This window comes from Haliotis asinina, chromosome 6 (genome assembly GCF_037392515.1).
Source record: "Haliotis asinina isolate JCU_RB_2024 chromosome 6, JCU_Hal_asi_v2, whole genome shotgun sequence".
NCBI classification, from domain to species: domain Eukaryota; kingdom Metazoa; phylum Mollusca; class Gastropoda; order Lepetellida; family Haliotidae; genus Haliotis; species Haliotis asinina.
The window spans coordinates 60,728,557-60,741,597 of record NC_090285.1 but is presented as its reverse complement, the minus strand read 5'-3'; the positions used below and the strand labels follow the sequence as shown (position 1 = coordinate 60,741,597).

General features: G+C 40.1%; 1 protein-coding gene across 4 annotated transcripts in view; it reads right to left on the bottom strand.

Moving 5' to 3' along the window:
• LOC137286174 (intersectin-1-like) overlaps window positions 1-13,041 on the bottom strand; it is a 76,377-nt gene that overhangs the window by 33,848 nt on the left and 29,488 nt on the right. For 2 of the 4 annotated variants that reach the window (XM_067817860.1, XM_067817861.1), the window contains 7 exons: window positions 9,433-9,602; window positions 6,685-7,608; window positions 6,313-6,340; window positions 5,037-5,158; window positions 3,540-3,668; window positions 3,306-3,399; window positions 2,431-2,616 (listed from right to left, as the gene is read on the bottom strand). In XM_067817860.1, the coding sequence (XP_067673961.1) occupies window positions 2,431-2,616; window positions 3,306-3,399; window positions 3,540-3,668; window positions 5,037-5,158; window positions 6,313-6,340; window positions 6,685-7,608; window positions 9,433-9,602 (1,653 nt within the window). The remainder of the gene's footprint in view (window positions 1-2,430; window positions 2,617-3,305; window positions 3,400-3,539; window positions 3,669-5,036; window positions 5,159-6,312; window positions 6,341-6,684; window positions 7,609-9,432; window positions 9,603-13,041) is intronic. The other 2 variants (XM_067817862.1, XM_067817863.1) reach the window with 1 other exon arrangement.

The following is a 13,041-nucleotide window of genomic DNA, read 5'->3' as shown; positions in this document are numbered from 1 at the left end:
CAAAGCGGTCAAAATATATAACAGGGAAGGAAAGGAGTAGAAAGAAAGGTTAAATTAAAGGTTAAAATGTTTAAATTTAACTACCAAGTTTTGCCAAGAAGTGATTGTTTGAGCCAGTACTAGTGCTGTGTGGAGACCCCACTCCTGCGTTGCCAGTGGCGACGACTGAGCTGCATCTTGTCACCTGCATATTACCAATAACAATGCGTAGAAAGTGATGTGAGACCATATTTGCATATTTGGTTCATCATGCCACGAGCTATATGTGAGCAAGTCTTGGTGTTAATTGTAACATAGGTACTACCCTGGGAGCATGCACACTGGTGTAGTCAGCTTCAACAAGAGCAACAACATCATGGCAACCACCGATGTCTTATGTTTCTCACTACAGTCCATTCATTGCATACTATAGGAATTCCAAAGAGCCCATTTCAAACATTCATTAATTAGTGTACAATCAGCAAGTTTTTAAACTTTGTTTCCTTTGAATAAGCATGGGCATCAAAACATGCAGTCGTGTGATGTTTCACACAGGAGGGGAGACAATTTAAGCATGAATTTTGTGCAAGGGATAAACATGAGGGGCATGCTCAAGGACACTGTCATTTGATGAGAAATTGAGTGAGTTGTATGATTAATATATTCAAGTTTACACAGATATATAATTTGTTCATCAATACGGTTATCAGCATGCCATGCACTTGTTAGACTGTAAAACTACCAGGTAAGAAAACACTGTGACAAAACTTGATGATTAAGTTCACAGATAATATTGCCACAAATAATTCTCTACCTGATATATATTATCCTAATTAACACCAAAGCTAAACTACTCCACATAGGACCAGATTTTAGTTTCAAAATGAAATTAAAAACGATAAATAACTGAATGATAAAATGGTCCACATTTGAAGACACTATGCAGTTTTCTGCAGGTTTGTATGCAAATATGGTAGCACCCTCGTGTTGGTGGGCATATCCACGTGTCACACAGGATAGGTGGGTGGGTGTGGTTGGGAGGGGCCAGGTGGGGGTGTGTCTGGGTGTAGTGGGAGCATCTGTGACTGGCCAGGGGGATGTACTGGCTCAAACAATCTCTTCTCACTCGGCAGCACCAACAACGATGTCATATCCTGTAGATAAGAACAGGCAGCAGATTAAATGGAGGCATTCTCACAAATGACAGAACCTAAACATTGAGCATGAATGTCTTGCAGATTTGCTAGTTTACGATCTTGATGATCAAAGGAAGAAATCCATTTTGGGAGGGTTAAAGTAACTAATGTTGAAGGTTACGATGGTTTTATACATTGTCATATTGTTCTAAATTCACCTGGAATTAGTCAAAACTGAATTCTGGCACAAGTCTGTACTAGGACATAATAACAATCATGAATTGCCAACAACAAATACAGGTTCTTTCAATGATATTTGCCCATTTTTGTTCTACATGGTCTTCTGCAGTCTATTCAGTAATCCTGACTAAGTATGGTTCCAAAGAAGACAGCTATGGACAAATTCCACATTACATCATACTTGACAGCATCACACATATGCAGTAAGGACTGCAAACAACACACTGGCTCAATTAAAGATAATTTAGCACAATACTGTTGTCCCATATTAGTCAGGTGCCCAGTTTTGAAAGATTTCACATTTTGCATGATCCATCAACATTACAACAGTAACTAAGGTATCCAAGGCATGACGTTCCATCTTGTGAAGGTGCGTTTCACATACAGTAAGTGAATATTGTTCAAGATAGCAATCAGCACTATTCCAGCTATGAAACTTCAACCTGTAAACACCTTTGGAGAGTCAAAGTTTTTGTTTGACAGAATGAGCAATACCACAAACTGTCTGGGTACAAATAAGATAGGACAGGAAAGGATATTTATATAGCGCACATTTCCTTGCAACTAGTGCTTCCTCAAGACGCTGGTATTTGTTTCCCTCGATCACTGGATGCCAGTCTCAGCATCATATTGTATTATCAATCTCAGCTCCCTAAGGAGTATATAACTCTTGCTGCCACTAGACACACAGAGTTTATCATAGCTCTATCATCCTAACAAGGTACCCAGTTCACAACTGACACATAGTCACAGTACTTTGGCCAAGTTTACTGCACGTTGTTGTACCTGCAACTAGGTGTATGCACGTATTCATGTGGCCAACATCTAGTCATATACCAATGGATTTGTGGGTTCTTTTAAGTGCACAGGGTCGTGTACTGTACACTACGGGTTGTGACAACATGGAAAGAGTCCAGGGTTTTTACACCCAGTCACAGGTGGGCTTGATCCCAACACCACAACCTCGCTGGATCACTAGCCTGGCGCTTTAGTTAGCTCACCCACCATGCCTCCATACAAATACATATGATTAGCAACATCACACAAAACATTGTTACTAATAGCTGATACTTACATGATGCTGTGCTATGTGGGGTGACATAGTTTGCAGGGAACACGCCTGTCTTGCCATTAAGGTCGCCCTGCCACCAGTCTGGGTTGTCCTTGTTCAACACTGTAATCACATCCTCCTTCTGGAATGTAAGCTCATCAGCATTCTGAGCAGCATAAGGGTAGAGAGCTATCACCTTCTCCACTGCCCCTGCAACACAGAACCAACATGAGAGGTTAATATTGCTTCATACATTTAAGGGTCTCTACGTCTGTGGAAACCTACTAACTACAGATATAATGTCTACTTTTGCCGTTACCTATGAACTATAATGATCACATTCTTACTTCGGCTATAGTCTCTACATCTGTGGCTACCTACTAAATATAATGATCACATTCTTACTTCGGCTATAGTCTCTACATCTGTGGCTACCTACTAAATATAATGGTGACCTTCTTACTTCGGCTATAGTCTCTACATCTGTGGCTACCTACTAAATATAATGGTGACCTTCTTACTTCGGCTATAGTCTCTACGTCTGGCTACCTACTAAATATAATGGTGACCTTCTTACTTCGGCTATAGTCTCTACGTCTGGCTACCTACTAAATATAATGGTGACCTTCTTACTACGGCTATAGTCTCTACGTCTGGCTACCTACTAAATATAATGGTGACCTTCTTACTTCGGCTATAGTCTCTACATCTGTGGCTACCTACTAAATATAATGGTGACCTTCTTACTACGGCTTTAGTCTCTACGTCTGGCTACCTACTAAATATAATGGTGACCTTCTTACTTCGGCTTTAGTCTTTATTTCTGTGGTTACCTCGAAACTACAGTGGGACCCCTCTTGTCTACGAAATACCAAGGATACCCAGTAATGAAAACACACCTGTAGCAGAAACAGCTGCAGACGCTGGCTGTGATGACTGGCTCGATGTAGACTGAGGGGTGGCTGACCGACTTCCACCTCCTGTCGTAGATTGCTGGAATAGTCACAATACAAGTTGCAGCAAATCCTTATTACCAAACACAAACTCTAATTGTTCACTGATATGATTGTGGAAGAGATGATTCTGAGAGGACTGTCAGAGTGTTGGTTTATGTAATGTCAGCTTCATCTTACCACTGAAAGTTGAGGTGTTGGAGTGACTGACATTGGCTGCCTGTCCGGAGTAGATCTTGCACTGGAGGAACCCAACAGCTTTACATAGTTAGCAGGGAACCAGCCAATCTTCTTTTTCTGACCTCTGGCCTGTGAATATAAGTACACATTAAACTACTACATATTTTTCAGTCAACTGAAAAACTGTTACATCTTTGTCACACCCATATATGTCCACTACATTCCTTACATCTTTGTCACACAATTTACTACTGAGGTGATCTCCATACCACTATTTCCACTTCCCTTTGAGGTGACCTCACTTATACTGGGGCAACTGAAGTGACCTCCCAACTACTAAATCAACCTCTCTACTCCTGAGTTGACCTCCCTTCTACTGTGGTGACCTCCCAACGACTGAAGTGACCTCTCAACTACTGTGCCAACCTCTCTACTACTGAGGTGACCTCTCAACTACTGTGTCAACCTCTCTACTACTGAGGTGACCTCCTAACTATTGTGGCAACCTCTCTACTACTGAGGTGACCTCTCAACTATTGTGGCAACCTCTCTACTATTGAGGTGACCTCCAAACTACTCTGTCAACCATTCTACTACAGAGGTGACCTCCAAACTACTCTGTCAACCTCTCCACTACTAAGGTGACCTCCCAACAACTGTTTCAACCTCTCCACTACTGAGGTGACCTCCCAACAACTGCTTCAACCTCTCTACTACTGAGGTGACTTCCCAACTACTGTGTCAACCTCTCTACTACTGAGGTGACTTCCCAACTACTGTGGCAACCTCTCTACTACTGAGGTGACCTCTCAACTACTGTGTCAACCTCTCTACTACTGAGGTGACCTCCCAACTATTGTGGCAACCTCTCTACTACTGAGGTGACCTCTCAACTATTGTGGCAACCTCTCTACTACTGAGGTGACCTCCCAACTACTGTGTCAACCATTCTACCACAGAGGTGACCTCCAAACTACTCTGTCAACCTCTCCACTACTGAGGTGACCTCCCAACAACTGTTTCAACCTCTCCACTACTGAGGTGACCTCCCAACAACTGTTTCAACCTCTCTACTACAGAGGTGACCTCCCAACTACTGTGTCAACCTATCTACCACTGAGGTGACTTCCCAACTACTGTGGCAACCTCTCTACTACTGAGGTGACCTCTCAACTACTGTGTCAACCTCTCTACTACTGAGGTGACCTCCCAACTATTGTGGCAACCTCTCTACTACTGAGGTGACCTCTCAACTATTGTGGCAACCTCTCTACTACTGAGGTGACCTCCCAACTACTGTGTCAACCATTCTACCACAGAGGTGACCTCCAAACTACTCTGTCAACTTCTCTACTACTTAGGTGACCTCCTTTCTACTGTGTCAACCTCCCAACAACTGAGATGACCTCCCGACTACTGTGGCAACCTCTCTGCTACAGAAGAAATACAGTGGACACATTCCTCATGGCCTATTAACAACTAAAGTAGTCACCCTACCTGTAACTCTCCTTCCCACCAGCCACGGGGACTCTTCTGCCGCACCTGGATCATATTGCCAGTCTCCAGGGACAGCTGGCCATTGCCAGTAGCCAAGTAGGGTGCTATCACAATTGCAATCTCTGGAAAAAAATAGCCAATAATTAAGATGCTTTCCCAAGTTATAGAGAATTATCTTTAAGAATTCCCAGTTATTCAAGAGTTATATTTCCAAAGATATCAGATATCTCTCTCTATTCAACACCATATTAGTATGTTTCTTCATCATGCTAATGGTCACACGCAACGTAAAACACAACTTTGCTGATTCTGATATCTTTCGGTATGCACTGACTGAAACAAATTATCAAAAATGCCAATTCAACCTATAAAGTTGAAAAAAAAAAAACACGATAAAAAAAAGCAAGTGAAATGGGAGCTCTGGGGGAAAAAGTGGTTTTAACAGCTGTGCTGCGCCCATAACACATGTGCAGTGAATAGGTTCGTGGACCTTGATAAAGTATGCATGACGGGAGTCTGAGGTCCCGTGTGATACTTTTACACATGACATGTTTTTGTGTCTGTGGGTTGCAAACAAGCTACATCCATTTTTCTTGGATGACTGGATCTGACGGAAGCGGGTGCAAACACTTGTCAGTTTCAAGTCCTGCTTTGTACTTAGACGAATGACAGTTCCCAGCCATGCAGTAGTTCACATCTCTACTGAGATGATTTTTGATTGGATTGTATTTGCAAAACCCAACATCTCCAAATACATTCTTTATGGATAACAACTGCTCCTAGTGTATTTTATTTGCCAACGGTATATGAATCCATACTGAAACGACACATCAAGTACAATAAAAGAAGTTGTTATCCATAAAGAATCTACTTTCTTGTGACTCGTCATGCTTCTAAAATGCCCATCAAACAGATCATCTTTCTCTACACACAATGAGCCCTCAGCGTATCAGCAAATGAACCAGCCAATTGGAAGCACACTCACCGGCTATGACTTGGTTCGGTCTGCCTTCCCTTTGTTTCGAGGGAAGTAAATCCAAGTACAAAATATTGTACTTTTGAATGGCGATTGTACGCTTATAATTTTGTTCATTTGTTTTTTCACAAGCAGCAATGTATATTATATGTCATGATTAAGTGATAATTGTGTTTTAATTATGATTTTTTGGTTGCATGTGACCTCTAAGCTTAAGGGATATTATAAGCTATTTGAAGAGATGTGGAAATATTTGGTAACAGGGATACTGGACCAAGAGATGTGGAAAAGTGGGTTTACCTGGTTTCTTAGCAATTTTCTGTCCTGGCTGAAACACCCAAAAAGAAGTAACTTCATGAATATACATATTTGTTTGATATTTGTGAAGTCTAAAAAACATAAATGTTGAGAAACACAACAAGTGATCATGTTGAAGGGACTATTGATTGATTAATAGAGAAATATTAACCTGATTCTATATATGAGGCAAACAAATAAATCAGAGGTATTGGTCTTAACCATAAGCCTTCATATAAATGAAGGATTGTGTCTAGAGAGTGATATACATATAGTAAAATGGATAAATACATACAATACATATGACTGATATGATTACATAGCATATAAGATATGTCATGTGGATGTGTAAGTGGAAATGAATCTATAAAGTACCGGAGGAGGTCGTGGAGGTTTTTTTGATTGATTCATCAATGTTGTTTTTCCATCCTCTGTGTCAGTGATAGTGATAGTAGGTGTTGGAGATTTTGGTCCTGTGTTGGTACCAGTTGGTGTAACATCCTCATACAAATCATTATCTTCTTCTTCAGGTCCACTGAAAGTCACAGTTTCTAATATGTCAGGGTCTGTGAGTTCTACTGGTATGGGAGGAAGGCTGTCAGCTTCCATGCTTGCCAAGTCAAAGGAGGGTGTTTCTTGTATATTCAAAGTGTCGCCAAATGGATCAAGAGCATCTTGGCTAGATATGTTCATGGCAGGAGAAACTGCTGGGGACAGAGATGGAGACATGGGGTCTAAGTCAGCCAACAGGTCCAGGGAATTGCTGCTGTCACTTGGTCTTAGAGCTGTGGCTGTAGGGAGGAGACCACTTCCTGATCCTAGAGGGTCCAGAAGTGATGACAAGTTAGGCTCACTACTTGGTGCAGGCGTTTCCTCAGTGGCATTATTATGGCCAGTAGGAAGGTCTGATGATGTTGATCCACCTCCCCAGTCAAGACCTGCAAATGGATCAGCTGTACCGGATAATCCAGACTTCTCTTCTGGGCCACTTATTCCCCAATCCATGTCTGTTCTGACATTTTGATCCTGTCCTTCTGTGTTTGGAGCTGTGCTTGTGAAGTCTGTCTGCAAGTCCATTTCGCTAAACAGATTATCTGACTGCATCATGCTTGTGCTTCCAGATTGGAAGTCAAGCCCACTGAAGAGGCTGTCTGACTGTAAGGTGTTTGTCTTTCCAGACTGTAAATTCAGCCCAGTGAAGAGACTGTCTGACTGAGTGGTGCTTGTCCCACCCCCTGTTGTGGGACAGGGTGGGTAGTCTGGCGGAAGAGGTGGAGGCGGAGTGTCATCCCAGTCGGGCTGTACAACACCAACACACAAACATGCAACAGAAGAGACATACCAACAGAAGAATTATAACACAACAACAAAATCTGAGACAGAAAAGTGCAGGAGGTGCAAGAAGCCACTGTGTAAGGTATTCCACTACCTCTATGAAAGCTTACAATTCAGCCTTTTACCTTACTATAGCTGACTGAAAGTTACATGGAAAATGAAGGCAAGGGTGGAGAGTTGGGTGTCTTTTGAATTGACCCGATTCTGCCAATGGCATTTAAACTTGCTTGGAATCACCACTAAGAATGAAATTTCTAAATGTAATAGACAACATTATTGCCCTCATTCAGCATGTAAGATAAGGTTCAAAGCTGATGAGGCATGGAAGATACCGAAAAAAGATATCTGAAACAACGAGATGATGAAGGAATTGCAGATGACAGGAAATTCTGTGCAGCATGCAAAGGTTCACATCTGAAATGGCTTTGGGCAACAGAGACGGAAGTGGAAATGACGGCATGTTGGTTCCAATGGAATTGGAAGGAATTTGGAAGAGAAAGTGGAGTAACATGTGACATGTTGTGCTGCTCAATGGAATGAGGTCATCGGAGGGGATGGCAGTGTGACAAGATGTGCTGTTCCATGGAATGAAGCCATCTCAGGAGAAAGTGGTGGGACATGACACTCTTCACAATGGAACGAGGTCATCTGAGTTGAAGACGGTGTAAGAAGATGTGCTGCACAAAGGAATGAGGTTATCTGAGGTGAAAGTGGTGTGACAAGATGTGCTGCACAAAAGGACGGGGACATCTGAAAAGTGAAAGTGGTGTGACATGATACTCTTCACAATGGAATACAAAAGTCCTCTCAGATGTGCAAGAGTGATGTCATGCACGACAGAGATATTCAGGTGGGAGTTTGCATGACTGGAAATGGCACAGAGTGAGGAAACCTGATGGAGGGTCGTCCAGTTGTGTTATGGCAGGCTGCTTCATGGGAAGTACATGTCATGACATCACATAGAGGCAGGTCACATGGTGGAGGCCATTATATTTCCATGCTTGGATGAATTTGGCAAGACTGAGGATATTTGTCAAGAATGGATTGATGGTGGGACTTGAGTGTCTTGCTTCAATTGTCAGGTATGATTCCACATTGGAATCAGGGTAATGTGCTGAAGAGGTAGCATGGTATGTTGTGTAACTTAACATGTGCAGTAACTTACAATTCATACAATTTAACTGATACTTAACAATAAAGCTGATTCTTAAAGTTACATGTTCATTAACAAACTCTGACATGATATGATACAGTTCAGAATTACAATAGCTGTATCATTTGTCAAAACCTTTTGCTTATGTTATTGTTGAACAGCAGGTCATGTAATGAACTTCATTAAAAACGCTCTCAACATCAAAATGAGAGGCTATTTCTTCCAGTACATGAGTGTAGTATACAATTGAACATATAAGTACAACTAGGAACTCATTCTTGGCTACAGTTTTCAAAAGTGTTTAACTCATACTAATACAAGCAGTTTCGAAGAATGGAAAAGTATGAGAACTGAGACGCCAGTTATCAAAATTAGATAAAATTGTTTTAATAAATCTGGCTGATGTTTCATCAGTCAACTTCTTGTACTTGAAAATAATTTTGAAATGGAAATAATATTCAACATGAACATTTGAATGGTTGTTTAGCTATTGCAGGAACAAATGTTGAGCTTCTAGAAAAACACATCCCAGAGTGAGCTTGCCTCGCTATGCATAGAGTGCTGCTTCCTAATTTGTCCTCCGGGGACTGGATCCTGAATACTGTCATGCCCTACAAGGAAGAGGGGTTCCCTACCTGAATGTCCATCTTCTTGACATAGTTCGCAGGGAAGACACCTGTCTTGTCGCCAATACTTCCTGACCACCAGTCGCCCTCCACACTAGTCACCAGGATCATGTCACCTTCGTTAAATATCAGGTCTGACTCCTGATCGGAGGTGTAACTGAACATGGCAACATAGTAATCTGAAACACACATTATTAAATGATTACATAACATGTAATTCCATAACTCTCATGTTACATATTTTCTTTTAAGTTTGAATCTTAACATTTGAGAAAGTGTTTGTTTTCTTCACTTATAAGTTCTTTCACTGTATTATTCATTTTAGTTTACTATTTTAAACAATATATTCCTGTCATGTCCTAAATCTCATTAATGTTCTGTCATTTGATAACACTCTCTGTCATGACATGACAAACCCTCCACTGAAGTCACTTCTGATACCTTATTGATTAGCCATTTAGCATGGACCTTAACCTTTAGCCTGCTGAATTAATTTCAGCATAAGGCGCTAATAAGAGGGTAGGTGATTTCAAACAGTCGGTGCGTCACTAAATAATGAACAACTGAAAAAATATTCAGCTCATTAATACTAGACAGCAAAATAAACATTATTATAAAAAAAATATCCAGATAATTTCAAACGTACAGATATTAATTACAAGACAAACATAAATAAAGTAAATTTTCCTGAATTTACCTGAATTACTCGATTGACAGCCGAATGAGTTTTATAATAGGAACCGTATAAATTGTCCAATTATCGCAAACCGATTTCAATATTCTTACTACTGATATTTCATAAGTATCTGACTTTAATTTCGTATATTTGTATCGGAAAATATCCACGCGACGACAAATTAAAAAATAATTCTGAAAAAAAATAATAGAAAAAGTTCGTCGTAAACAAATAATATTTTCGATGTCATGACAGGTCTTACTGAAATGGCACTATTACGTTTATTTAAACGTGTCATGTCATGAAAATAGCAGAATAAAATACATGATTTATAAGCATTCATGAGTGCAAATTTCAAGAGTTATGGTTCATTAATTTTTGCACAAACCCACAAAAAGACGGTGTTAAATCGTGTTACGCATACGCAAAAACAGACATGGCGCGCTTCGTTCAACTCCTACATAAAATATAGCTTTTTTGGTCAGAAGAAAGATTACAGAACTCTTCTGTGTAAGACCTGGCGAAAGAGGGAGAATTTCTCATTCTACAAGTGTTCCATGTATCATTTTCCCTTTAGTATGACGAAAGACGGACGAAAATTAAGATCGTGAAAACTAACTTGTTTTCTAGTAAGTGCTAAGGTCACCGGATGTGATGTCACAGACGGGGATTGCCTGCTGAAATTCATTCGCTATTGAATATGAACAGAAAAGTTGGAGATATTTCGGGAGTAGTGCACTTTACCGGGCGCGCTTTTTCCGATTTTTTTCATTGTGCTGGCGGGGCTCGAATGCTCTCAGCAGGGGTCGTGGGATTCCAGCTGGATTCCAATTAGACTAATTAGCGGACACGCTACCTCGGGACCACCGGTGCGATCACAGTGAGTTAGTGCTCGTTTAACGGGTCATTACCCCACTAGCTCTGTGCATGCGCAGTGAATGAAAACAAACTATTATGGTTTGTTTTCATTTACTGCGCATGCGCAGAGCTAGGCCCCGCCTACCCATTCATCAAAGCGAGAAGCCACACCTAGGCATTGTTTTCAAGATGTTGTGCAGCCAATCCAGCGAAGCTATGATATATGATGACGTTTATCGTTTGACTTTCGATTCGTGGATGGATATATGGATATAATCACATCTAAGGTAAGCCAACCCTAACCTTTACTCACTAACCCTAAGGATCTAGAAGGGGGGTCCCTAACCCTAAGGATCTAGAAGGGGGGTCCCTAACCCTAAGGATCTAGAAGGGGGGGGTCCCTAACCCTAAGGATCTAGAAGGGGGGTCCCTAACCCTAAGGATCTAGAAGGGGGGACCCTAACCCTAAGGATACATCAGCGCGGTAAAGTGAGACAGTTCAGTAGATCACTATAGCGCGCTCATTAGCGAGCGCTCAGCAGTCCCGGGTCGCGTGCCCGGTAAACTGCACTCTAGCCGATATTTCGTCTGACACACCCAAATTTAGCACAAATATCTGTTTAAAATGATTAATCAGAGCTCATAGAATTTTCTTGGTGTATTTTTGACTATATAATTCGCATATAGCCGAACCACTTTGACCTTGTATGCTCCCGTGACCCGGAAACAGTAGTCGATCAACACTGCAGATGCAAGTTTTTCAGTATCTTTTATTTGAATTTTTGTTCATACTAGGCACATTACTATATTGTCCACTGAATATAAAGATAATAAAGATATAATTGTGATGCATGTTGATCCCAGCTTATTCTTTTTTTCACATGGTCCGACACAAAAACGTGTACAAACATCATTCTCAACAACAGGTGCGCGGATATGGGCGTGGCATTTGTTTCAAAATAACATCCATGCTTTTCTTTTTATGACGATGTAGTGTAGTAAGAACTGCAGTATACATGTTTTATAAACAAAAATATATTTTCAGTTATAGTTTCACATGAAATCTGAGATGACTTGATAAAAATTGCGTTCATATTACATGATTGGGAAAATTATATGTCTCACTTCAGAACAAGTTGAATTACATTCATAATTTTTTGCAATGAATTAACGTTCTTGATGAATAATTATGATAGATTTGTCAATGCTTTATGTTTCATAACTGGTTACAACTTTAAATCTTTTCATATACTTTAATATGTTAAATGATATTAATAATATGACAATTATTTTTCTCTCTCAAATAGACAAGGGCAAAGACACAAATCTGTCAATGCATTAGCTACGTGTAAATAACCAAATTTTAATTAACGTCTTTCAGTAATGTGGAAAACTGACAATTTTATACAATTTTTTATTACAAGTACATGTATGCCATAAAGAATATGGATAGATGTTACAAATTATTTTGTGTATATAATAATATCGAGCCAAAATGTACATCAAATACAAACGGGTGATGAGCTATTTTTGTTTTCAACAGTACCCATTTGTTTCCTGAATTATTTTGAATCGCACATGACAAATAATGTCATTTACGTTGTTGAAGTAACAGTACATGTAAATTTATCAGAAAATGTTATCATTTGATAAAAAGGAAACCATATACATATAATAAGTTATATTGTCTTTTTTGAAAGTAAACAGGCGTCATATTCTGTAAATATATATTATTCTACCTTATTGTCTTTTCCTGGGTTTAGGAGCAATGTCACAATATGAAATGAGTCTATTGAACTTTCAAGGATTGTTTCTGTTTGCTGAAGTGTCTGATGGTGACATACTCCAATTATTTAGTGTTCAATAGCCTAACCATCATGAAACAAGAAACATGAAGAACAGTCTTCCTTGAATAACAAAATGCCAAGGACTGAGCAGTCTCCGTTAAAGATCTGGAAGCATTTGATATATATGTCTTTGCCATATACACATGGCAATGAAAAAAATCCAAACTGAAATCTTAATGAATAGCTCCAAACTGGACAACAAAAACCACTCACTGCAGAGCTCAGTATTAGGAAAAA